The sequence below is a fragment of the Amblyomma americanum genome, chromosome 8 (genome assembly GCF_052857255.1).
Source record: "Amblyomma americanum isolate KBUSLIRL-KWMA chromosome 8, ASM5285725v1, whole genome shotgun sequence".
In the NCBI taxonomy this organism is placed as follows: domain Eukaryota; kingdom Metazoa; phylum Arthropoda; class Arachnida; order Ixodida; family Ixodidae; genus Amblyomma; species Amblyomma americanum.
The window spans coordinates 6,632,977-6,660,881 of NC_135504.1; the positions used below are offsets into that span (position 1 = coordinate 6,632,977).

The 27,905-nt window shown below is 46.0% G+C and overlaps 1 protein-coding gene across 1 annotated transcript in view; it reads right to left on the minus strand.

The window, feature by feature from the left end:
* Nucleotides 1-3,013: 3,013 nt before the first annotated feature.
* Nucleotides 3,014-27,905, minus strand: part of LOC144101677 (uncharacterized) — a 39,567-nt gene continuing 14,675 nt past the window's right edge. Inside the window, exons 11-22 of the mRNA XM_077634811.1 lie at nt 22,209-22,334; nt 21,548-21,755; nt 18,249-18,264; nt 17,489-17,583; nt 16,804-16,929; nt 14,018-14,246; nt 12,355-12,508; nt 11,815-11,921; nt 8,703-8,838; nt 7,338-7,511; nt 5,214-5,339; nt 3,014-3,235 (exon numbers count right to left, since the gene is read on the minus strand). Coding sequence (XP_077490937.1) covers nt 3,014-3,235; nt 5,214-5,339; nt 7,338-7,511; nt 8,703-8,838; nt 11,815-11,921; nt 12,355-12,508; nt 14,018-14,246; nt 16,804-16,929; nt 17,489-17,583; nt 18,249-18,264; nt 21,548-21,755; nt 22,209-22,334 — 1,719 coding nt within the window. The remainder of the gene's footprint in view (nt 3,236-5,213; nt 5,340-7,337; nt 7,512-8,702; nt 8,839-11,814; nt 11,922-12,354; nt 12,509-14,017; nt 14,247-16,803; nt 16,930-17,488; nt 17,584-18,248; nt 18,265-21,547; nt 21,756-22,208; nt 22,335-27,905) is intronic.

Below are 27,905 nucleotides of genomic sequence, written 5' to 3' on the forward strand. Positions count from 1 at the left end.
GAATAAACAATGCATCGTGCACATGGTAAGATAACCTCCCTCATCCGCCACCGCTCCCTCCACGAGTTGTTCGTAACAGGGATCGTGCTAACAGCGTTTGCTTGGCTACCCTCACCAATAGTGTCGGCTAAGAAGAGTGGACTACTCACGCGTCGTCCATGCCATGGTTGTGCTCATTGGCGTCACCGATGTTAGCATTCGCGACTTCAGGGCTGTTTGCTGGGCCATGACGGATTGGTTTCCCACGCCCCTGCGGGAGCAACGGCGGCGAAAGTGAGCTTGGAAACTAAAGCTTACTGCGAGGGTAGAAGTCAGAACGATGAACATCGAAGAAAGCGAGCATAACAAAGAGAAAACTCCTGGATTCTGGGTCCGCATTAGGGGCGAAGTATTGAGAGCGATGGCCGGCAGAGTTTCCCGTAAATATTTTCCTGCCATGAAACAACCCGCTATGTATATTAGGTCGGCATGCCCGTTCGGGAAGCGAACTTATTTCCCAGCATAGAAGTGTGATTTCAGTAAGAGACACTGCGCCGAATGATGCTGCGACGCCGTTTAAACTAGGGAAAGTCTCTTAAAAACTATTATCATCATCGTCGTCACAGCCCTGCTACTCCCACTGTAGGACAGAGGCCTCTCCCACCTGCGGCCACCCTGTCCTCGCAAGCTTCTCAATTTCATCTACCCGCCTCACTATCTCTCACGCCCGGCTACACTTGGCCTCTCTTAGAATTTAGTCCGTTGCAAGGTTCAGTCTCCAATGACAGCTTTTCCGGAGCCAGAGATTCTTAGCACCCTCCGATGCGTCACAGGTCTGACCGCCGCCTTGGTCTGTTGTTTCGCAGCAGCCGGGGACTGAGGGCCGAGCGTTAATCGCGCTAATGACGCAGTGCCAACTGAACTGAAAATGCGCCTAACCCAAGTTGGTGATGCCGCTTAGTTACCATTCTGAAAGTGCAGCTGACCTATCAAACCAAGATTAGAATCAGAGTTTAGAAAACAGTAGGAAAAGCAAAAAAATTGTCACCTGAAACTCTAGGAAAAAAAAAAAACCTGGGAGAGGCCTCTTTACCTGAATAATCATAGAACGCCGTAAGTCGACTAGAAATAATATAAAGTCTTCTCCTATAAGCCTAACGGAATAAGTCGAGGTCCTAACTTACACAGTTGCTCGCTTTAGGCTTCGTCTACGGACGTCGCTTCTAATACTCGAAGACTGATTAGGGTTGAAATTAGAGTCGGAGACTCTCCGATGTATTACCTGTGCCCAATCTATGGTAATCCGGGGGTCATCCCACGATGGATGGACAATTTCGCATTGGTACTTACGGAGCTGGAGGCTGCATCGCTATTTGGTTGGTTCGTTGGCCTCAAATATCGCTGTTTGGAATCTGCCCGGTCACGCTGCCTTTATTGTCTCGATGGCTCTGGCGCGTTCACTCTTGCGCGTGGAATGGCCAAGCGGCAGGCGCAAAGGCGGCGTCTTTATTCTCTTGTATCCTTGATAACACAGCACATATGAATAAAAATTCCGGATGCAGCTGCTTTAAAACTTGAAGTAACTACGAGATTTTTGGTTAAAGATGCAATAAAAATTTATGTGCAGGGTTGATAACTAAAACCAAAAAGGTTACGCAGCGCTATTTTATTTGAAGAAGAAAATAGCGGAGTCTGCGGTGCCAAAATTCGAAAATAAGTTCTAGGGACAGGAAGTTTTACTTTCCTATCGGTTAGAAAATCTATATAATCCTGCTCAAAAGACATCACCTCTAACAACTTCACTGGAGAAACAAAACACATCTGTGACGGTGTTGCTCTGATCATGTCTAGGCGTCAGGAACGCACGAGTCGATTGGCAGAGTAAATATGAATGTGCAAAAAAAAATCCTTTATGCCTTTCCCGCAATTCATCTATTGGTGCTGTTCCATTTAAATATTTTTAGCTGCCGAAAATTTTGTGCTGCCACAAGAAAAAGACTGGACAAAACTAAGTAATAAATATTTTGCTTTGTTTCAAATTGCAGCAAACGTTCGCAGTGCTTACTGTGCACAACTTGGTGGTGTAATGCTTAGTTTTAAGATGGTACCGCAAATTCAAAATGCGTTAATTTTTTTTCCGAACGCCTCCGATCAGCAATTACAGTTTTAGCTCTAGGAGGCAGCTGCGTCATTGACAGGATGGGATTGCAGAGGATGCTTGGCTGCCATCATCATCGATATGCCAGCTGCTTCCATTACTGGACGCAGCAATGAGAATCCCAATGTTAGGTTGTGTTCGTCTCAAGCGCTTGTCATGAAAGACAAGAATTATACTTTGAATTTTGCTTTGAAATTGACATCGAATTAACCGCGTCCTCAGCCAGCTGCGCCCGCGCTAAATATGCTTTATTCTTCCTAATCTAATCTATAAACCTGACTGATTGGCTCCTTCCACCCAGCTTACCTTTCTCCTTCATTCCGTCACCCTAAAGGACGATCGGCGTTTTCCCCGCGCATTATATGTCCTGTTTTCGCACACCTCTTCGTCTTGGCTTCAGCTAAGACTAGAGCGCGGACGGTAGAGAGACCGAGCTAAAGATATCGTGACGCGGAACTAACCGACCCCGAGCAGAGATGGCGGCAATTGGAGCGGCAGCCACCAGCAGTTAAATGTATTTTCTCATTTATTTGGTCATTCTGAGATCAACAATGACTGCTTTTTTATAAATCACTGCTTCGTTTTGCTTAAAAGAGCGCAATGAGAATCCCAATGAGAACGCCAAAACTGCCGAGATATACATAATTAAAGGCTACTACCTCTGAGTTAGGTTGTGTTCGTCACAAGCGCTTGTCATGGAAGAAGACAAGAATTATACTTTACTTCACAAGAGCCCTAAATAAACGAGCAAGTATTTTCGACCAGGAAATTGAATGCCAAGTGTTGGTACTCGCAGCTCGGAGCTATCTTGACACTCGGTGTAAGAAATCGGACGGCATAACAGCACCCCCCCCCCCCCCCCCCCCCCCCCCAGCATTATGCAGAGGCGCCGGAGGGGCATGGCACGTCGTATTCGCAGCCTCCGCTGCCGGCTAATGACGACCGAAAGTGCTCGACCACTTTTCGGACCATCTTGAGCCGACTGAATGCGCCGTAAATGTTCAGGTCGGAGCAGCTATTGTTGTAGTCATCGTACTCAAGGTCGTAGATGGCGATTCCGAACTTGAGGCGGTCGTTTTGGGATTTCAGTTGGCACATCTGCGAGGAGAACGCATATGCAAAAAAGTTAATAGGTAAAGATTAGAAACAGTACAGACAAAGGTTTCGATGGCGTTTTTTAGTTTGCGTTTTTCTTTTGGAGTTTGCATTCTCAAATAAAAGAAAGCAGTCCAGGATGAAAACGTACTAAGCGCTAACGCTATGCCTTGACATGTTGGTACTGAACCTTTCTCGATGTAAATAGCTCACGTGAATATGTGAAGCTTTGAAGGCTCCTGGTAGTGTGGAGCAGTGAATTTTTGGGGGGCGTGGGAACAGCCCAGCCCCCCACTGCGCTGCCAGCTGGAATCACGCAGTGGGCTTTATGCTTTTTACATTGGCTTTTAGCGGGTCTTTTGCATGGCTAAGACACGTGGAACCTGCTGCTTACGCGGCCGCAGCGGCAGGATACACAGATGCTTTGTCATATCACAAATCCGGCTTCCGGATCGGCATCGGGAAAGGCCTTACGTTCACGTAGATTTAAAATGATGTTAACCGTGATTTGAGAATTTCAGCAAAAAACATGCAAAGCCATATTACATACTAAGGAAGGGTAGCACACGAAATTATTTCCTTAGTTTGGTGATGCGATCAAGTGAACAAAATGTAAGAGGACAACTGCAGCCATTGATATCCTGAGTCAGTTCACAAGCCTCATAATCGCTGCTGTTAATGTGCATGTCTAGTTTGGAAACTAAAAACCCTCATACTCCTAAAAAACCCAACATGCAAAATTCTCGTACCAGGTCTGTTTTCAGAGCCTTATATATCCACATTTCCAATTCTCACCTCGTAAATACGCATGCAATGCGGTTGCAATCGGCGCGATATTGAAGCTCCGCAGACACACGTCTTTTGAATGGCATTCAGTTTCCCAATGTCTGTAGAATACAGACAACGGTGATAACGCTTCACCTTTCAGTTTAGTCTTCTTAAATAGAAAAGAAACTGCACGCAACAGCTGCGTCAGTCGAGAATAAAATATCTGGAGCCGATCATTAACGCCTTGCATGCGTAATTAGGCCTTCTGAATCGGAGCTTTGACGGCAGATATCGTGTAAATCAGGCGTGCTGTCGAAATTCTGTACATGTAGTACCCTAGAAATACGAACGGCTCTGATCATCTTATAAACATGCACGCTAATTGCAGTCACTACTTACTTTCCTAATTAAATTTCGTTGAGTCCTACGGCGATAACTGCCGTCGCGTTCCCTTTCTCAGTCATAGCATATTGTGCATGTAAAACGGAATTCGTGTACGGTATGCTGACACGATGCATTCCAGATTTTTGCACTGAATGTATCCAGTTTATTTTAAGTTAGGAAATCCTAATTTCTAACATCCGGCATGTTATGGTTTTGAAGGATATAGGCAAATTTCTATTTATAGCCTCCCATTTCCAGCCAAAAGCAGTTCAAATCACTCCTATTCTTTTGGAAACTTGATTCTAAGATTGCGTTTCTGTACCGCTGCGTGTAACAGCCGAGATATACAGAATTAAAGGCTACTGCCTTTGAGTTAGCCACAACTGACGCTGTGCTGTTTAACGAGATTTGAAGGTGAGTGCTGGTTTAACCTGCGCGGGTTAAAAGTGCTCTAACACTCTCTATATTCTCAAAAACGCTGCAACGAAGGCATGAGCGTAGTTAGCCGAAAGATTCCTCTATCCAGCATCGCCATGGTTGTTGAAGAATTAGTGACCATCAAGCCAGGAAAAATTTATTGGCACGTTTCAGCCGGAACAAACGTGATGACCTTGAAATCGCGCTAGAGTGTACGTGTGCAGCGTTCTTAGTTTAGGACCTTGTTCTGTGAGATGTTACGAGACTTTTACGCGATCTACAGCAAAGCTAGACCTTTAACGACGTAGGGGGTCTTCAAATTCAGGTTTGGATACATTGCGCAATAAGAGCTAAAGGTTTTCAGGGACAAAATTATGACGTCAGCAAACGGCCAAGAGAACCCAGTACGTGCCTTTCTGCAGAGGCCCTCCTCATTGTCGTAGACAAACATGGTCCGATGAGCACGGTCATAGGTGTACATCGCCTCGACCTTTTGGACGTAATTAAGACGCTTTGCTAAACCAGCGTCGGTGCAAACCTGCAAATAGGATCAGAGAGTGGTATCGAAGCGCTACACGCCGCTTCCTAATAAAACAATGCTCATTTGTTGATACTGTATTACGAAAAAGAAATGTTTACAGCCGCAGTTCTAATATCGATGTTCTGTGGGATCAATGGATTCCCCTTCGGCGTTGGCGTGGCGTCCTGTACCGTAATGGCCGATACACAAAGCTGCCCGGGCGATCCTTCGTAGCACACGTGATTATACTCGGCGTCAACATTTCTTGGCAGTGGAAGCTTGGGGGGCGCAGAGTCCGTAACCGTGTCATTGTGCCGAATGGTTCGGCCCCCGGGGCGATAAATTTTGCTCCCAGTTCGGGTTTCAATCGAAATTGCGCATTGAGAAAAAAAAAATGTTTGTCAAAATGTAGTTATTCGAAGAGCTGTTTACTACACGGCTGATAGAAACTTTGTTTGCCTTGTATTGAAGAAACGTTGAAAAAAAAGTTTGGCATTGAGTTTATTGATTTCATTTGACTCGAAATTACAATTATCATCGTAGTGACCGTATGGCGAGACGTATCAAATAATGAGCAGACCGCGAGAAACGGCGACACCATGAAGCGAAAGAGGTTACAACACGACACGCTTCATTTGCGCGTCTCGGGGAACTGGATCTCGGAGGCAACCATCCGAACTGCCACTTTCATCTATTAGCTTACCGAGCCCGGGTCAGAATTTCGCGCAAATTATCACGACGGTGCAGTGACCCTTCAGTCACGGCAACAAAATCTACGACACAACATGGAACCGCACTACCCTCAGCAACACGGTCGAAGAGATTTACTCGTCGATGCACAGTGCCCGTTCATTCAGTGTGCTCTGTATGCCCTTTACGCCCGCTTGGTTTTGTTGTCATGCTTTTAAGGCGAAAACCTTATATGACCCATTAGCAGTGAAACCCGGCGTCGTTGTCGGCGTCCAGGAAAAGTGGTCCAGAAAAGCCACATTGACGTCATCAAAAGAAATTTTTTTATCCGAAGCTGCGGGGAATTGAACCAAGGGCCTTCAGATAACAGGCAACAAGTCCGCGTTGCTTGTCGGCGAATGTAAGTCAACCTTGTGTATGGTCTGATATACGACTGTATGTTAATGAGCATATGTGTCGTTGGAAAGGAAGGAAAAATATGAATTGTAAAATAAATGCTTTCGCCTTCAAAGCACATAAATAGTCCTGAGTGCCTTCCGTAATTTTCTTTTCGTGAACACACGAACATGTGCATGGAGTTCGTCTTGAACGTCGAGAAGGCTGCCTGGTTTTCGTTAATGGCGTTTTGTTGTGACTTCAATCCGAACGTTGGTATGGAATGCGCGTTCCAATGCGAGATTGTCTTCTCCTGATTCAAATCGAAATGCTCTTTCTACTTAAGTTGTGGAGATTCGTAGCGCAAAAGACAAAAAAATAGTCAAAACCTCAGCCTTCGCAGTCTCCTTGTCAGCCTATGCTTACGGTATCAGTGTGCCACCGTTCTCTTGCCTTCGTTATTCTTTTTGTTCTGTAGCTCTCACTCCTAAAACGCCACAAGAATACACTGCTGGCTTGTAATTTAAGCCTAAACGGAATATTTTTTTGCCATCTAACTTATTGGAAGAAAATATTGAACTAAAATTTTATTTTGTTCTTTCTTCGCTGCTACTGACATTTTTTATTGTTGGATGCCACTAAGGAAGGAAGTGGAAAATGTAGCTTGAAGCGGTCCACCTATCTTGCACCTGTCAGCGATCTGTGATGCCACTCTAGCAAGTGCAAGGTGGCTTACCGAGACCACGTTTGCTGAAGGGCTTGATTACAGAAGTATTTGCCGCTACATTTTCAGCGGCGAAAGCTTCCCTTCACCAGTACTCATTGACTAGAACCAATAGCACGCTCAACCAAACGCAGCTCTCCTCTAAGCAGCATCCACACGTCTTCAAATGAACACGAAGGCACTCTCTGAAAACTGCACGCAGTAATGCGAAGGATTGGCGCCCATACCTCAACGTAGGTACCGAAAGGTTTCGCGGATTGGTCGGCGTAGCACTCTGAAGACAATTCCAGCGGAAAGCTGGGCTTGACCACCGTCCAGCGCCCCTTCATGCTGAAGGACACCAGCAACTTGGTAGACGCACCCGTCTCCTGGATCCGCTGCAGAGCTGACACTGCATCGGTCTGAAAGGACAAAAAAAATTCACAGGAGTATTACCACTACGATGCGTCCAGGACACTTTTATTTCTCTTAATTGTTCTCGCCCGTATAACGTAAGTGCAACCCGAGATCTACTGACAAATGTTTGCGCTCGTCAATCCAATATCATTTATTCGCAATTATTCGGCTTTTTCTATGGCAGAGTCCCCGTGACGTCATTGCCTTCGGACACCAGCGTGCTGCACTGTCATGGCGCCCTACATTGACGTCTTGAATTGTCATCCCGCGGTCAACAAGGCGTGATGTGATGACGTCATGCATGACAGCAGTGCATGCTGGCCAATTAATATAACGCGGTGCTTCGACGACGACGCCAACACCGACGCCAGTGAACCGAAAACGTGTACTTAACAGCTATCAGCGTCGACGTGCGTCAGCAGTATCGAGCGGATGCCACGCGTCTATAACACAAGCTGGATCGTCATCTGTACCAAGCGGTAGTGTATCTGTGTATTTGTTGCTGCTGTAAATGTATTCATTAGCTGCGAAAAGTGAGTGAAAGAAAAAATATTGCGGCGCATGCTTGATGCAGCTACCGAGACCCAGAGTCCCGTATAGTTAAGTGTTAAGGTAGTAAAGTAATGGCATCGTTGAGGGCAATAGTGAGAACCAATGCGCATTATTGCGAGGAGCATATGAGTTAGAACATGTTATTCCAGCCATAATGACAATTGTGTTGCTTCCCACGAAGCTACCAGCTAACTAAATGAAGACGGTTTAGTTAAAAAGCGCTCTAGTTAAGAAGGCCTCTAAAAGTTAATAGTAGTAATTTATAGCAGTAGTGATTCTAGTAGTTAATAGCGCTAGTAGTTAAGAAGACTTCTGCCTGTAACAACCATTTGGCTTGTGGGCTCCTGATTTCACAATATAACAATGATTTTGAGCGTGAGTGATGAGCACGTGAGCGGAAGTTCGACGTCTACCCTTTCGCTTCTCATGTTTGTTCATTTAGATACTCTGAAAGATGAGGCGAACGCCAGAGATGCGCGTACCACCTTGTCGACCAGTGGTATCAAATGCACCAGCTAACGGTTGAAATCGCAGCTTCTATGACGTACGTTTATCTAGAAAATTTTTTGCGCCATTGTGCGATTTCAGAGGATGGCGGATGGCAGCATCTATCAGTCAAAAGCGTTGCGGCCATGCGGGCTCACCAGGTCATAGCTGTAATCCTGAGAGGCAGCAGGCTTCAGCAGCATGGTGGGCGGAAAGACTTTGCAGCCGGGCACTGTATTGTCCCCGAAAGCGTAGTGGCCCTGTGATATGAACAACGTTGGGGTGTACACGCTCCTGCGCAGAGAGAGAGGGGAAAAAGCTCGTTGCAAACTCTGAAGCTCACTATATTAATGAGTGTGGTCAGATCTTAGCAGTTGGGGGCTTAAGGCCACAACCCTTCCTCGGATGCCTATCTTCCTGTGATACTACCTCGTCTACGTAAGCGAAGAATTATTTCATGGTCGATGATATCACTGTTACTTCTATATCATCATAATAAGCCTGACTACGACCACTGCAGGGCAAGGGCCTCTCCCATGTCCCTCCAATTAATACTGTATTTTGCCAGCTGCGGCCTACGTATCCCCGCAAACCTCTTAATCTCATCCGTCCACTTAACTTTCTGCCGCCCTATACTACGCTTGCCTTCTCTTGGAATACATTCCGTTACCCTTAAAGATCAGCCGTTACCTTGCCTTCTCGTTGCATGCCCTGCTCAAGCCCATTTCTTTCTTTTGATTTCTGCTCGGATTTAATAAACTCGCCTTTGTTCCCTCATTCAGTCTTCCCTCCTCCGATCTCTTCAAATTACACCAATCATTTTTCTGTTCATATCTCAATGCTCTGTCCTTAACTTAATCAAAACCGTTTTCGTTAGCCTTCAAGTTTCTGCCCCATAGGTGTGTACCGGTAATATACAGCTGTTGTATTCTTTTCGGTTGAGGAATATTGGTAAACTGCCATTCATGATCTGACAGAACCTCCCATGTGTGCTCTACCCCATTCTTATCCTTCTATTTATTTACCTCTCATTATACGGATCAGCGGTCATTACCTGCCTTAAGTAGCCGTATTCCCTGACCGCTTCCAGCACCTCGCTACCAACTGTGAACTACTCTTCCCTTGCGAGACTTTTGAAGATTGCTTTCGTTTTCTGCATGTTACTTTTTAGACTCACCGTTCTCCTCTGCCTGTCAAACTCATTGACCATGCTTTTCAGTGCATCTCCCGAGTGACTTAGGATGGCAATGCCATCGGCGAATTACAGATTACATCGGGTATCCTTTTCTTCTTTCTCGCATTCATTACAGTGAAGCAGCCAGGTATTTTCCATTAACTCTTATCCTGAAATGGTCCCAATTCAGGTCTCAGAACACCTCTTGTAAACAGGCGGTGAATACCATTGGCGTGATTGTGTCTCCCTGCCAGACTTCTTTATAGGAACTTTATTGCTGACCTTATGGAGGTTATGGTAGCTGTGCAATCAATATTTCAGTATTTTCATATGCTCTTCTGCATCTTGATTCCGCAATTCCTCCAGTACTGCTGAGGTTTTCGCGAATCAAATAATTTCTCGTAATCAATGAAAGCTATATATGTGCGGTGGCGCAGTAGTTAAGGCACTCAGCTACTAAGTCGGAGTACCCGGGTTGGAACCCGATCGCGGCGGCCGCGTTTCCATGGAGACGAAACTAAAAAGGCACCCGTGTGGTGTGCGATGCCAGCACACGTTAAAGATCCCCAGGTGGTGGAATTTTTTCCGGAGGCCTCCACTACGACACCTCTTTCTTCCTTTTTTTCTTTCACTCCCTCCTTTATCACTTCCCTTACGGTGCGGTTCGGGTGTCCACCGAGATATGTCTGACAGATACAGCGTCATTTCCTTTCCTCAAAAAAACAATTTTCGTTTTCATTTGGCATTTCTCCATCACCAGACAGATAATATGAATGTAGTATATTCTTACTTAAGTGTTCTGTAATTTGTGTGATGTCTTCCGCTACCGAGCTTCACCTGAAACTTACCAACACTTTCTATGGAGTTGGTCCTTGGCCAGCCGTTTTATGCGATCACGATGACTTGTATCAATGCGAAAGCACATCCAGTCGCACTCCCCGGGTTTTAGCGCTGAGTGTTTGTGTGAATGCTCTAAGTAGCAAGTGTAACTCACTGGGTCAGTCGAAACCTCATTCGTGCTGTGAGTGGGCCATGGCATCCACCTACAACTTGAGTCAGTTATGAGCATTTCCTTTTCTCAAAACCAGCGGAGCGTTTAGACTAAGTGGACATTAAGGAAAGAGAAGGCGCAAGACTGTCTCCCTGGATGTGTGAACGCTTCAGTCGCTCTTTTAGGTACCTGGTGATGGTGTCCACCTGCGATAAACTGCGTTTTCACGCATTATTCCGTGCTTGGCAATCTTAAACGGCCAGTTTGCGAAAAGCTTTGTGTGTCATGACGGCTAACAGCGCGAAAGAGGATGGGCGTCACCTTTCCTGGTTTCACTATACTTTCCATAGTGCCCACACTGTGTAGAAGTAGCTAACCTAATTACACCACATGGTGTGGGCCAGTCAATTTATTGTCACAGTTGCCATAGTTGCCCCATTCCATATCCCGCTAAGGAAAGCAGTGCGAGGCTATTCTGCACAGCGATACGCTAACCCCCCATCACTGGCTGGCGGGTAGGGCCAACGTAGCAGCGATCACCAGTGGAGTGCCGGGATAGGCGGCCCACCCAAATGCTCTGTGAGAATTCAATCAATGAAGACGTTTTTAGTCAATCATCGAAATCGACGAGGGGAGTCACACGTAAAAGAACAGCGTGAATAAAGAAGATGATTCTAAACGCAGACGCAGGTAAATATGGCATCTGCACAGGGCTGGCACCCAAAAAAGGTGAGTTCTAGTGCCAAGGAGATATGTAGCCGGGCTACGACATCGGAATACATTGCTCATTTCATTTGGAACACGGCGCTATTTCTGGCGACAACGTAGCGTACCTATGTGCGTCAAGATGGACCAAAGGCACACGTGTAATAATAGCAAAGTTTTGGTCCAGACATGCTGCAGTGGCTGCGACTGTGACAGCCCCCTATTGCGTAGAATCATCTTCCTTCGTGGTAAGCATGTGCGACACCGCAGCTGTGCAGCAACACGCTTTACCTTTGGAACATCCTGCGCCTCCTATTCGTGGCAGCAAAAGCGTCTATTGCGTGGAAATCGTCTAAAAAGCTGCCGAAACGTGAAAACGTTTCAATTTCATGCTACTCGCCTCATTCTCAATGCGTAGAACTCGGCATGGTTCTGTGGCACAGCCCCAAGCACGATATGAGGTTGCCCTAACGTGTCGGGCCTCTTCATAGCCACGATGCTGAGTTCCTGGAGCGAAAACAATAGAAGGAAGCAAAAGGTCTAGCGTATAGTTGACTGTATCGAATGAGTATTCTGTAGTAATGGCTTAAAGACGACTGTCTGAAATCGTCAAATCGTAATCATGAAATAAGTGTCATCGAGAACATAACATGCTGCAATATGTGGCTGCTTTTGATGTTTCTCACGGCTATCGGAGGACCACGCGTTATGATTGATGCCTTTACGTATGTCAGAATTACCGCTGCATTCGCACGCGAAACAGAAATTGATAGCGCGGGTTCTTTTGAATGCTATTAAATTTCCCAATCTTTTCTCGGATTCGACATTCAGTGGCTTTTATTGAGTTTTGATTGACTGGCTCAGCGTCACTTGGGGATTGATGGCAAAAAAAAAGTGGACGCTTAAATGCCCAGAATTTATGCGCAGTGTTCTTCCATACCTTGAGCAGGGTGAAGACTCCTCTGATATTGTCGTGGCTGACTCCGGAGGCTGGCATATCGATGATGCCGAAGTGGAAAACACCCGACCGCCAGAACACCTCCAGCATTGTCGGGTTCGTCCTTTTCACGTCGGCGGTCAGCCTGTCGATGTACCTGATGCAAGTTTAGGCGCGTAGGTTAATAAACGTTAGTTTTTTTTTCCTACTGAAAAAAATCTGTATGTTAAAAATATCTCATGCAGGCTCTACGTTACAACTGGCACACATTTTGTAACATGCTGTATGACGTGTACGAAAAATGTTTGATGTTTCAAAAAAAAGTATATAACATATGTATGACATTTATATGATAACTATATGACATTTGTATGAGAAGCATGCACGAGCTTATTGCATCATCTACTTTTTTTTCACTAGAGTACGGAGCCTTAACGCAATAGTTCATGGATATGCCGCGCATTGCACAACACTTTGTGCACCGCTCTGGACAATCAGAAACAACTGTCGCATTTATTTGACTTTACACTACGGTTGTTTATTGTTATGTCTGCATTTTCAGTGATCCTGAACAGTACAAAACTCATAAAAGTTAAATGCGGAGAACAGCGTCACACACTCGCCAACTCTTATAATCACAAGTGCACTCAACGCTCTGTATTATTTATTGTGCAGCAAGACAAAAAATGAAGATTGCAGCGATGCAAGCACATTCCAAGCTTCAGCAATACAGCGCTATGTATGGCAAAGGGAAACATTGCAAACCTTCAGTGAATACTTTTACAAATATCCGTTCAGAAAGCAATATCAGAAAATATTTGGTTCCTAAAAGCAGTTACCATCACTGCCTTGATTAAAGAGACGCTAAAGAGAACCTCTATTATATTTTTATAATAATCGCCCAGCTAAGCTGGATTTTCTAGCTTACAGCGATGCATCATAGTTCTCGTTTATTCAAGAAATGCAGAAAGAAGCTTCTAGAATTTTTGCCATCATGTTTACAAAATCTAAGGCAATACACTCAGAGAGCGTGGTGCCACTAGAGGGATCAGAATGATTCCGCACAGCTCCAGATGCCAAAGACCAAGATTAATATGTGTTGCGGCTCCAAGCAGGGGGCCTTATTCACAGTAAAGGCGTCAGCAAACAAGGCCCCAAGCTGGAAACCGAAATGGTACCATTATTTGTTAGTTTTCGATGTTCTTTTGCTTATTTTAAACTGCAATGCATTAGAGATCAGCCCTGGGGCGTTCTTGTCTAGTGTTTACGAACCGAAATTTCTCTCTAGCGCCACCATTTTGAACCCTCGTAAGAAATTGCTTTCTCCTTTCCTGTCCTTCTCTGGTTAGTACTTTCTAAGCGTTCTTTCCAATAACCGGTTGAAATAAGCGACGTCGCTGCGTGCTTGATTTTCCTTCCCCATTTCCTGCCCCTTCATTGCGTTCCTCCTCATGCCTCCCTAAAATTAAAGCCGTTCCGAAGAATACATATTCACCGCGAGGAAATCAGGTCCAATTTTTGTACTTATTTTAATTTTTTGTATATTAATTGAAAAGTATGGCCTGGTCGTAGGGCGTTTTGAAGCGCACTGAACGAAGAGCTTATCTGGCGCCTTTGTACGTTTTGAAAGCTGGTATTGCAATCAGCCTTTGCTCAACGCACTTACAAGTATGCGAATGCCACTCCGAACTCGGTGCTCTCATAACGCGAGGCCGCAGCCAGGAAGGATTTCATGCCTGTGCCAAAGGTCTGCGGCTGCGTTGGGACGTTTATGTATTTCTTGTAGGCCGAGTCGAAGAAGATTAGGTCGCACACTCCGTCTTCGGGAAACATGGTAGTGGTGTTGGTCTCGGTGCCGTAGGTGCACATCAAGGTACTGGCGTCCAAGGCCGGCCCTGTAAGAATCGAATGCTGGTTTGAAGTGGCTTTCACTGCACAACCTCTTCCAGAAGGAAGCATACGTGTTGCGAGCTCCCTCTGCGCTTAGAGTCGCTCTCAATCGTTTCCAGTTGCTCTAGTTTCGCCTACTTGCTTGCCCGGAGGCATTATCTTAAAGCAGAGAGATTAGAGACACGCTTTAGTGTTGACAGAGATGTCTGCCTGGAAATTCAGCTTATGAATTGCCAGGGCATGTAATGCGAGCGGAAGATAGCCGATGGTAGTTTACGGTAATGGGCTTGGTTTCAAGATAAGGCAAACGTAGCAGATGACGGCAGATAGTCAGGTGGACGGTGTAAATTAGGAAGTCTGAGGACATGAGATGGCCGGGCCTCACAAAGTGCATTTTAAAATTTAAGTCAAAAGAAGAGTCTTTTGACCTGCTGTGGACGTAGTTAGGTTGATGACGATGACGACAGCTGATTAGCTGGCGAACTTGGGCGCCGTTAAAATGACATTCAAAGATTTCGTTGGCGTGCGTCATTATCAACGGTAAACACCCCAAGGGCAAGCATATGCGCCCGTCTGTTAAGCAGGATTGCTAATCGTCGTCTCTGCAATTTGAAAGCCGGACCGAAGAAGATTTGTAAGGTCAGCTGCAAAGTAATAATGTAGACGCCTATAGGCATCAAACTGTGCGTGTTGGGAGCCTACCTTAAGCGGATGATATATTTTGGCGTCTTGTCCACATAAGGACAGCTTACACGATGATAATACCTTATAGGAAAACTGCTACAAACCTAGCGTCGTATAAGTGTAAAGAAAGGAGAGGTTTCTGGAACGGCTCCAGTGCAATAAAGTGAAACCTCGCTTTAACAAATGGTTGACAGCGCAATATTGGATATAACTAAGGAATAGTCATTTCCATTGGGAGTTCCCATAGAGACTGCTGTTCTTGATACGCCCGTTTTAAGGAACTAAATACTACTAGAACGGGATATAACCAACCTCTAATTACTCCACTTTACATTTCGCACTGAGTATATCAATTTGTAACTGTGCTCAATACTTCTGTACCAATTTGATGTGACAAACTGGAATCAGAGCGCATAACATGCTCTGATGAGCGCTGTTTCCGCTGATCATTACTGGATTAAAGGAAGGATCCGATTAGGGAGAAAAAAAGGCGGACGGGAGCGTGTTATTTATGTACGTTCTGGCCAGGTAGTATATAACGTGCAAAAGGGCAGAAAACTGAGCTAGTTGGTATACGTTCATGATGATAAATCCAGGCGCTCACAACCAACGTCACAGAGGGGGCACAGCGCTTACCAAAGAGCTGTGTCCCCTCTGTGTCGTTGTTTGTGAGCGCCTGGATTTATCATCATGAATATATATCATCTGTGGTTACTAAAACCTGTGAAGTCATGAATATCGTGTCTCAGGCGTGTCGATATACAGAGGAATATGCGTGGTATTGCTGTTTTTAAATGGTCATTAACACAGGAAAAAATGAGTCGCCCTACTTTGTTTCGATCTCTCAATGGCGCTGGATGGAGCCTCGCTGTTAGCTTCAAATCGTGCCCCTGTTCCATGAGTTTTTTGACAAGAATGACCCATTTATGTAGACGGTTCCGCAAGTGCCAATGCGAAAACTACTATATAATTCACAGTCGTGCTCTGCGTATACTAAAATAGTACATTCAGTGCTTACGTGCATTAGGCAGTATTACAACGTTTTCAATGTTGAATGGACACTTTTTTGATATAGTAGCGATCTACAGGTGAAGCGTTTGCGATCATGAAAGAGAGCCGAATTCATATAATTAACTGGAAGTTCTTTATAGCGCTACAAAACACAAGGACACAAGGCAGCGCCCGTCCTGTGTACTTATTCCTGTGTCCTTGTGTTTTGTAGCGCTATAAATAACTTCCAGAAAATATGCTTCACCAACTAGCCCCACAACGTGTTTTGTTAAGTGAATCATATAATTAAATTCGAGATAAAAGAAATGTTTATTACACACCTACCGCAAAAATATTTCCGGAATGTATTGCAAGATGTTATCAACACATTCAAAATGAGCTACAACACTGCTACAAACCAAACTTTATGAAGCTGTTTTTTTTGCGATTTGTATATGCAGAATGAATTTAGCTTTATGAATATCAAGAAGTGCAGACGAAATATATATTGAGAGTGTTTTGTTCCAGGTGATGTAGATGTCCTATTCCAACAAAAGAACAGGAGCCCTGTCTGTTGCCACCAGCAGTTTGCCAACACTGTCGAGCCTCGTTAATACGGACACCTCGGTTACCAAGAAAAACTGTCCACAGAACAATCCATCCTTAATGACGAATCGGGAAGAAAAAAGTATTCAGAAAAACAAGCCCTGCGACTCAGGTCTACTTTAGTGCATAGGGGTGGGCTGTGAAATTATAATTAATCAAAATGGGAGAGCTCCAAGTCATAATCCTGGTAGCCTTCACGTTTATTATACATTGTGGCCCTGGAAGATCCGCTACGCCAACGGTCTCATTCGCCTTAGTGTGGCCCTGTAGTTATTTGCTCACGTCTTTTCGTTGTCGTCTCCATGGTAGTCTCCATGTCGGCCGTCGTGGTATCAGGTTCCTTTGGGGTGGTTGCCGGCTCGCGATATGTAAGGTCGGTCTCGAGGGCTCCTTCATCTTCGGTGGGCTCTGCATCAGGGGGCGATGGTTGAAAAAGAATTCGCAGGGGCACCTAACTACCTGATGTGTTGGGAATGTGGCAGCAATAAAAAAATAGGTTGGAAAACTTGAGCTCCGCCTTAAGGGTATGAGGCGATAGCGTAAAGGGTAATTCTCACATATGCAGAAGGTAGTTCTCTACTTTACATTGATATATCGCTGGGAGTCCTCATAACTCTCCTGGCGCAATGGTGCAGCGGTTAAGCGATGCACGACAGGTTGCACTTCCCGAGCAACCTGCAAGGCCCAATAATTATTTTGCTGCCACCTGCCAAGGTGGGCAATATGCTCACAACCCGTGGGTTGGTTTGATGAAGTTACAAGGACACGTGACCTAAGTGGTCCACCTGCCACTCAGGTGGGAGGCATCCAACCAACCCAAGTTCGCAGAGGTACCGGAGAGACAAACATCGGGGAAATCGGCTAGTGGGGCCTCTTCTGCTAGCGCACTTAAACCGCATGTTCGCCGCGCTGACGGCCGAACACTACATGCAGCCACTTAGGAACCGAACCTAAGGAGTGTACATACTTGTGCTAACAACCATCGTAATCGCGCCAACCAGGATGACGAACAGGAGGGCAGCCGCTGCAGCAACGAGCTTCTTTCGTGCACTTTCAACACGCCTGAAATGGGAAACAAGGGTAAGCTGTTTTATACTGTACGTTTCACTTTGCGCCGTAACCAAAAGAAGCCAATAGCCGATGGTTCGATGCAAAATTGTGAGCAAAAGGGCCTTAGCTCGAATCATGTTGCATTCAGTGTATACCACTCTTAATATTAACGGGCAACGTGAAAACCCACAGCGGCAAATATATTTGGCTTCAGACTATTACTTTGACTTTAATGGGAACTAAGGGCTCGTATTTGTCCCTAGAGATAAATGTTTTGCTTCATTGTTGTCTTCCATCTAATGTCTACTCTTTACAGCTAAACGTTTAGTAGATCGGGACTAATTAGCCTACGTCGAGTAGTGGTTTCAACCGCATGTGCGGGGATACTTCTCCAATGAAATGAGTGACGCGGACTGGCAACCTGACCGTGAATCCGAGTGCAAATAACAACTGATTCTCGATAATGGGCAACGAATTCCAAAACCCCAAGTCTCAGTTTAGCCTAAACGAGCGAAAAGGAATTTGAAGTTGTTCTGGGACCAAGGGCTGACATGAAGCAGAAGGCTGTGTTCCAATTTGCGCTCAGTGTGTAGCGCTAAAAAGGTTTTTCTTTTTATAAATTTATAGTCTTGCGTATATTATTCAAGTTAAGCAGACAGCTGAGAAGCGTTACTTACTGTTTTGCTTCAAGATCTGCAAAATGAAAAGAATTTTCAAACTATAAGACACAGATGCTGCGTCTGACTGAGGAGAGGGAATGGATCTGAAGCCGTTTGGTTTTTTCGTACTTTTCAACTTTTCAATCGCACAACGTGTGTCTGTCAGGAATGGTGTGTCTGTGTAAAAGAGAGAGCTCTAGGGGCTCGGGGTGGTTCGCACTTTTATCGAGGAACGCAGAACGGAAGAACCGCATTATTCTTCTTTTCTTGCGAATAAATAATGCATCGTACACCTGGTACCATAACCGCTTTTGTCTGCCACCGCTCCCTGAAAAAGTTGCCCACAACTTGTGCTTACGCCACTTGTATGGCTACCATCGCCGCAAGTCCGGACTAAAAATTGTGAATACTCACGCGTCGACAAACCACTTGTGGTGCTCATTTTCGACATTGATTTTTCAGCTTGCGACTTGAGTTCCGTTTGCTGGGCCATGGCGGCTTCGTTTACCACAACCCTGGGCGAGCAATGGGGGCGAAATTAAGTTTGGAAACTTTAGCTCACTGTGAGGGCGGCAATCAAAACAAAGGTGACCACCGAAAGAACTGAATACCCTTGATTCTGCGTTCCCATTAAAGGCGAAGATTGAGATTGATTTCTCGCAGAGTTTCTAATTAATATGCCCCTGCGTTGAAATCCCCCGCTACATACCCCTTGGCCAAAAGTTACCGAGCAGCAGGTTTTGGATCCTCAATACTATGCCTGGGTCGTTACGGCACCCCTAAATGCCGAAAGGTGTCAAAACGTGAGGTCTAAGGCTCACCTTACTTTACACAGATTCAGAGCTTAAAGGCTGCTGTAAATGCTTCGCTACGCGACTAAGAAACGAACCATCATTGCCCGGGTACTTTTGACAAGGACGATGCCTCACGTCGGAATGGCCCATTTGGGTAGGAAATTTATTACCTAGCATGCAAGAGATTTTTAAATAAGGGATTTTGCCACGACTGGTGCTGCGATGCCGTTTAAACTAGAAAAAGGCTTTTAAACAGCTAGTACTTCTAGTATTAGTTAGGCGTTAATGACGCAGCGGCAACTGAAGCGAAGATGCGCCTCGCGCATTGTGGTGACGCCTTCTAGTTAACACTCTGAAAGTACTGCTGGTTTACTAAAGAAGGTTTCGAATTATATTTCAAAAAACATTGCAAAATGATAATAATATTTTGTATTCAACTGTTTCAAAAAAATCTTGAAAAATGGTCTTTCGATGGGAAAGCATGGCACGTTGTAAGCCGACTAGAAATATTTAAAAGGCCTCAGCTATAAGCTTGAGCGGAATGACTCGAGCCACCGCGGTGGCTCAGTGGTTACGGCGCTCGGCTGCTGACCCCAAAGACGCGGGTTCGATCCCGGCCACGGTGGTCGAATTTCGATGGAGGCGAAATTCTAGAGGCCCGTGTACTGTGCGATGTCAGTGCACGTTAAAGAACCCCAGGTGGTCGAAATTTCCGGACCCCTCCACTACGGCGTCCCTCATAGCCTGAGTTGCTTTGGGACGTAAAACCTCATAAACCAAACCAAACCAATGACTCGTAGTCCTCCGCTCTTACACAGTTGTTTGATTCGGGGTTAGATTAAAGGCGTCGCGTCTAAGACTCCAAGTTTGGTTAGGGCCGAAATTATGGTCGCAGACTTCTCGACTTGTGCCTAGGCTCCCGGTAATCTTAAGGTCACCTGAAGGTCACGGAACGGCAATTTCACACTGGCACTTACGGAGCTGGAGGCTGCATCGCTGTTCGGAATCAGCCTGATCACACTGTCTTTTGTTTCTTCGATGCTTATGACGCTTTCACTCCTGCGCGCGACATAGCCTAAGTGGCGGGCGCAAAGGCCGCATCTTTTTTTCTTTTTGTATTCTCGGTAACAAAGCGCTATCGACAAGAATTTCGGACGCATCTGCTTCAAAACATTAAGCTTTTCGATTAAAGATACAGTGAAAAATTGAGCATGCAGTAGGAAACTAAAAACCAAAATCGTATGACAGCGTTAATTTTTGATCACGAGGAAAATAGCGTAGTCTGGGGCACAAAATTAAAAAAAAATGATTTGGTCTGAAAGTTCAAGACACAGGAAGTTGTACTTTCCCGGCAGTTTGAAATTGCAGACAACCCTACTCAAAATATTTCGACTCGGCCGACTACTGTATATGGTTAAACCCAACAATGAACAATGCACAAAAATAATGCAGGCGTTATACCCCAGCGAGTCCATGTCGTCGTACTGCCTCACGTTGTCGAAGTCTAGACGCGTACTTTGGAGCGTGACCTCTCATTAACTTTGGCTTGAGCCTCGGAATACGCACACACGACATCAGCGTTATCACCATCAGCCAGACTACGGCCACTGCAGGGAAAAGGTCTTTTCCATTTCTCTCCAGTTAACCTTGCCCGGTGCTAGCCGCGGCTACCTATCTCCGAATGCCCAAGGTTCAAAATAAAGCAGGCGTTGGCAGTGCTTATTGTGTACAGTGTGGTGGTGTAGGGCGGTTTCGAGATGTTACAACAACGATGAAATGGCATTAAATTTTTTCCCAACGGGTCGGATCCACAATAACGGTTGTACCTCTTGGAGGCAGCAAGGTCCACGACTGGATGCGACTGCAGATGATGTTTGGCTATCATCATCGATATTCTGGCTGTGTCCACTATTAAACGGAAACCTTTGGAATAGACATCCAATTAACGCTTAGCTGAGACAGCTGCGAAAAACTAAACATCCTCGTAAGCTTCGTAACTAATCTGTACACCTGATTTTACTCTTGAGCTTATTTTAGCATCTTTAGACTTCAGTCTAAAGGACCTCTCGCAATGCATGCGCTGCTTATGCTATTTCGTCTCCTCGACTTAAACAACGACGAACGCGCTGCCGAGAGAGGCCAGGCTGAAGAAATCGGTGCGCAGAACAAACAGAGCTGACATGGCACTAACATGAGGGGCAGTCAGCACGTGCTAAATGTATCCGTTCATTTCTTTTGTCACCGGCAAATCGCCGGTGACTGTTTTGAAATGATCGCTTCGCTGAGCTTAGAAAAGCTCAATGAGAATCTTAACGTTGCTCAGAAAACAATACAAGAACGTGATCGTTTATTTCATTAGAGCATCAAATAAACCAGCACTTATGTTCATCCTGGTACTTTAATGCCGAGAGTTGGTACTCGCACTTCCGTGAACTATCTTCAGACCCGATAAAGAAAATTCAACGTCACAATATGACATATATATTGCGAATTTCTTCTACGCCGCCCGTTACATAGAAGCACCAGAGGGGCATGGCACGTCGTATTCGCAGCCTCCGCTGCCGGCTAATGACGAGCGGAAGTACTCGACCACTTTTCGGACCATCTTGAGCCGACTGAATTCGCCGTAAATGTTCAGGTCGGAGCAGGTATTGTTGTAATCATCGTACTCGAGGTCGTAGACGGCGATGCCGAACTTGAGTGGGTGGTTCTGGGAGTTTAACTGGCACATCTGCGAGGAGAACGCGCAAATAAGAAAGTTAATGCGTAAAAAAATTAGAGAATGTAGATATGTAAACGTATCGATGGCGTTCTAACCGGCCTGCATAAGGAGGTACTAAGCGCTACGGCTACGCCTTGACATGTTGGTCCTGAGCCCTTTCAAGCTATCAAAAGTTCACGCGGACATGTGAGGCTCTCAGGGCTCCTGGCAGTGCGGAGGACTGAATATTTGTGGGCGCAGAAGTATCTCTGCCCCCCACGGTGCTGTATGCTTTGGTGACTCACGCAGCGGGCTTTAGGCTTTGGACAATGTGTGTGTGTGTGTGTGTGTGCACTCGCGCGTGTGTCTGTGCGTGTGTGTGTGTGTGTGTCCGTACGTGAGTGAGTACGTGCGTGCGTGCGTGTGTGCGTGCGTGCGTGCGCGCGCGTGTGTCCACAAACTGTCCGGAAACACAAGACGTGCCTTTCTGCAGAGGCCCTCCTCGTTGTCGTACACAAACATAGTCCTATAAGCACGGTCATACGTGTACATTGCCTCGAACTTTGGGACGAAATTAAGATGCTTGACGAAACCAGCGTCGGTGCAAACCTGCAAAAATAGACAGTTATTGCAGTACAACACGCCACTTCGTAAACAATGAAAAAAAAAACGTTTACGGCCACTGTTGTAATATCCATGTCCGTTTGAGTCAGTAGTGTCCTCTACGGCACTGGCGTGTCGTCCTGTGCCTTAATGGCTGGAACGCAAAGCTACCCAGGCGATCCTCCGCTTTATATGTTAATATACTCGGCGACAGAATTCCTTGGTAATGGAAGTAGCGGGGCGCAGGGTCGGTAACAGTGTCAATCCACGGAATAGTTCGGCCCCCGCGCCGATTATTTGCGTCCTAATTTCGGTTTCGGTTGAAATTTCGAGTTTGGAGAAAAATGTTTGTCACACCAACTTTTTTCGAAGAACTGCTTCCTACAAGGCTGATAGATGCTTTGTATTTACCTATGTTGACGAAAAGCTGAATTTTTTGAAATCTTCACTGGGAGCATTGATTCGACTTGACTCGAGCGCACAATTCTCATCATGACGAGCGTATTGTGAGACGCATCGAATAATGACATGACCGGAGAAGCAGCGCCACCGTGAAGCGAAAGAGATTCAACACGAGATGTTCCACTTGCCGGCCACGAAGAAACGGATCTCGGAGGCAGCCATCCGATCTACCACTTTCATGTGTTAAATTTTCGGACTGAGGCGGGAATGGCTAAATAAATTATCCTAAAGGTGCAATGACGCTTGACTCACAAAAACGAAAATCTAAAGCTGTAGTTGCGACCCAACACACAACTGCTTTACTACTGAGCCAGACGTTCGCAGAGATTTACTGACCAATACCCACTGCTCGTTCACACAGTGCGGTTTGTACACAGTCTTGGAATTCTCGTTATACTTTTAAGGGTAAAGCTTTATTGGCCCATTAGCAACGAAATCTGGCGTCGTAGTCGGCGTCCAGGAAAAGTGGTCCAGAAAAAATCCCATTGACGTTATGAGCAGCGGAAAAAACTTGTTCCGAAGGTGCGGGGACTTCAACCAAGGAGCTAAATATTGCGAGGCGAGCAATTAACTTATCGGCCACAAAACAGCTTCGTCTGCTGGCGAAGAAAGGCGGACCTAGTATACGCGTTGCCATGCGACGGTATGATAAGGAATAGGTGTGTCATTAGAGAGGAAGGAAAAGTAAAATAAAATTATTTCGCTTTCAAAGCACGTAAGTAGTCTGCCCTCCGTAATTTTCTTTCCACTTAACACATATTATGCGCAGATGCACATGGTTTCGCTTGAACGTTGCAAAAGGTCCCTGGTGTTCGCTCATGCCGTTTCGTTGGGATTTCAATCCTATCCTTGGTTTGAAATGCGCGCTCCAGCGAGAGATTGCCTTCTCTGGCTTCGAACCGAAATGCCCTATCTCCTTTGGTCCTGAAGCCTCTTAGCGAAAATAACAAAAAAATTAGTGAATGCTTGAGCCTTAGCAGTCCATATGTCAGCATATGCTTGGGTCATACGTGCGCTGCCCATCTCTTGCCTTTGTTATCTTTTCGAGTTGTCGTTCGTGCTGTTAAAACCTGATGAGAATTTAAGACTAAACGTGATATTTTTCTCTTCAAACTGATTGAAATAAAAATATTCAGCTAAACTTTCATTTTATTCCTGCTTGGCTGCTTATATTTTTCTTCCTCAATGCAACTCAAGTACGCAATAAAAAATGTACTTGTGGGGGCGCTGCGAGCAGCCGTCTCGACCAGACGCACGTTGGTATCGCTCCGACTGCTTGAAGCTTTTTGGCCCGGACGTTTCTCGGCTAGGCTCCCAAAAATGAATGGGCCACAACCATCGTGTTCTTCGCCACCTGTGTACAACGGTTTCAACGCTTCCGCTTTGAAGACAACTCCAGGAAATCATCCCGATACATCGGATACGCCTACCGCCGAATCCGCCAACATGGCTTCCGGGCAGCCTCGGCAAGACGCCGTGGCAACATTGCTCCTCAGCGGCAGAGATAACGCGGCGCAATCTATCGCTGTTTTGACGCCGACGCAAGCATGACGGATGAGGATTTCAGCCAAGTGGTTGCGGCGATACCTGTCTCCAATCCCTTCGCTGTTCCTTACACTGAAAACATGCCTGGAACTAACCCTTCTCAGGTAGGATCTTGCAGTTTTTCATTTTAAAAATTTGCCAAGCAGCCTAGGATGGGGATTAGGCATTTCCGAGATAGCGCCAGAAGACGCCAGCTTTGTGAACAAACGACATGGCGTAAAACTTGGCCGCTCGCTGGCGGCTGTAAATTCTCGCTACGCGGATTTTCTATCGCGGGGCTCTGTCTCGGCTCCCGTGGTCATCACATTGGGCAGAATTGATCACTTTGCTGATAATGACCCTTCTGAAGGGTCTGATGGGCAGCTTGCTAGGTGAAAGAACAAAGCTAGAGCTGCCGATCCAATGAGTGTTAAATACAGTGCGATAATTAAGCTAACTTCACCTGGACAACTAGACCCACTCCCTGCACAATGACTACACGGAGCCATTGTCGATGAGCTTCAAAAAATTCATTTTCTCTCAGGCTTTCAAGTGAGGCCGTTTGAAAGAAGCAGTCAGTTTGCAGTCGACATATAGCGTACGCATTGCAGGGATCATCTTCTCGGACTAGTCTCTTAATTTCGGGAAAGGCGACACCTATACAGGCTTATGAAACCATTCGCCCCAGCCAGATCGACGGCGTCATATATTGTGCCAACGGGTTATCAAGCGAGCAGTTCATGAACAGCCTCACGTGCTATTCGTGTATGATAGTTAACGTCAGGCCCATGGGCAAGAAAGGAGCTGCTCTCATCACTTTTTGAGGGCTGCAGCGTTTTCCGCGATCCATACAGCATGCTCCTACCGGTGACACCTTATCCCCCGAAATCTGTCATTTGTAAGACCTGTCAAAAAAAAAATCGGGCACAGGAAAAATTTGTGTCCACTAGTCGACCAAATTCGATGCTCGTGCTGCGGTCGCCCCGCACATGGCAACTTTGAGGTCTGTCCAACAGAACCACTGTGCCGAAATTGCAAAGGTCACCTCGTAGCCACAGACACGAAGGGCCCTGCTCGGCGACACGCTACCAAAATCCCGAGGAAAGGCAGTGTCCGCCGTATCCGAGTATCGCGACGAAAGGAGCGCAAGCAATAAGCCAAGCTTCTACCTGGCAAACAAACGTTGTCCACGACTGGACACAAGGGTCCTACCATTACACAGCAACCAGCCTCGAGTAAATTGTGCTTATTAATGAGGATTTGCCTCCAATACGAAGTCAGCCGTTACCGAGGACACGAGGTAGAGAACATAAAACTGGAGGGTAAGGTGGACACAAACACTCCGCACACTCTTCGAAAATTAGTTTAAGTAGTGCCGTTCCTTCATCCCTAACAACAACTTTTGAGCATCCTGCGCCGACACCAAAGCACATAAGCATACATCGGGCTCATGCTGCAACTCTCCGCGCTACACAAGATGGCGCCGAAACACATCTTGAGAAAGACCGCTCGCGCACGGACACATAGTTGAAAGGCAACACAAGCACATTAACGAAATGGTCAGTGCGGAGGTGATCAAGCGCATGCTTGCACTCTTAAGAATGCCACATGTTTCCTTGAATCAAGAGCCCGAATCGGGCACACTTCATCTTCACTTCCAAGCACCTTCCCGTTTAATAATGCCGGGCATTAGCACAAAACCTCATGACATTTTTCTTTCTCATTCTCTTATATGGTTCTTGCAATGGAACTGCCGGAGAATCAGTTACAAACGAGCAGAACTTCAGTGTAGGCTGTCCATCACGCCGACACTTCTCCTAGCTATCCTACTTAAGTACACTGGTGCTAATAGCCCCAATATAATAAAGTACAAACCTTAATGTACCCTTTGCATAGAGCATCGATATCCTGGGCCAGGAACGCAATCTACGGATCCAGTAGCCAATGGGCTGGCATGCGTTCTTGGTGGACTGCTGCACGCAGACGCAGGAGGTAGCGGGAACGCGCTTTACCTTAAATGGTGACAAAGCCTTTGTTTTTTTCGTTTTCTGCCAGATAGTTTGGTACTTCGTCATATATTTTGTGGAACACTTCTCAAGGCTGTATCTCAAGGATCGCGCTATTGTTGAGGGAGACTTAGACGCCATGCATACCAGCTGGAGATTTCATCGCTCAGATGACAGGGGAAGACACCTATGGCAGCACATTTTCAAAGCCAAACTGGCCATTGCCAAGGAACTCACGCTACCCACTCGATTTGGCCAGCGCAGTGGTCGAGACGACACTTCTCCAGACCAAACATTTTTTTCCCATCCCAGTGAGATGCCATGGTCATTGGCTGATGAATGCATAAGCAGTGATTACTAACCGGGGTGGTGTCATGGGCATCTGGAGGGTGAAAATCACTACAGCGGCAACAACGCCATTGAATAGAGGTGCACCTCTCATGGGACGATTTCCGTAGGAAGCTCGGCGAGGTGAACGTTCCCACAGGGTTAGACGAGCTCATTACTCAGATCAGCGATGCCAAGAAGAAAGCTACAGCAAAGGTTTCTGGTAAATTCGATGCCCCAAAGCCGAACTCCGACCTTTTGAGTTTGTGAAATTGTAGGCTTTGTCCTCTCAAGGCGTATCGCCGATATAAACGGACATCTCCATCGTAGGCGCACTCTCACTCGCATTACTCAAGAGGTTGAGTAGTAAAAAATGCACCTCTCTCTCCAAGATTGGCAGCTCCTGTGCCACTCGCTCAATGAAGCAGTTAGCTTGTCGAAGGCCTGGCACATATTTCGAGCTATTCTTGGGGCGCAAAAGGATTTCTCCTTCCCAGGCCATGGCCCTGAAATTTAATCACCGAATGTGCTGGTTATACACGCAGAGGTCTTCTTTGCCCAATCAGAAAATGTGGATGCCATGCCCGTGAACCTCCTATCAGATAAATAGAAAGATTTCAACGTCCCCTTAACAATAGACGATCTGGAGACAGCCTTGTAAGGCTCAAGCCATAATAGCACCCCGCGGGACCGGATGGTGTATGCTATTCAACACTTCTGAACCTTACCAGGTCACATAAACTTGCCCTGTTCAAAGAGATAAAAAAATATTGGAACAACGGTGATCTTCCTTTTGCCTGGAAGGAATCAGTGGTGATAATTCTAAATCCTGGCAAGCCACGTCAGACATAAGACCTCGGGCCGATATCGCTAACGTCCAAATTTTGTAAGGTATTGAAACGAATAGCTCTAAAAAGACTTTTACGCTACTTAAAAAGTACAACGTCCTGTCCCCTATGCAAGTAGGTTTTCGTCGAGAGCTCTGCGCGAAAAATATTTTCAGAAGGCTTCATAACGACATTTTTGCTTAACCTAGCAGCGCACAGCTCCGGATGGTTGTTGGGATGAATGTTAAAAAGGCGTTTGATTCCGTGCCCCACTCGACCTTACTTCACCGCCTCCAGGAAGTGGGGATAGGCGGGAACCCCTACCGCTTCGTGAAACCCTCTCTTGCGGACAGAATTTTCTCGTTAATGGTTGGGGATATTCAGGGTATATGGCAACGTAACCAAATCGGTGTCCCCCAAGACGCTGTCAT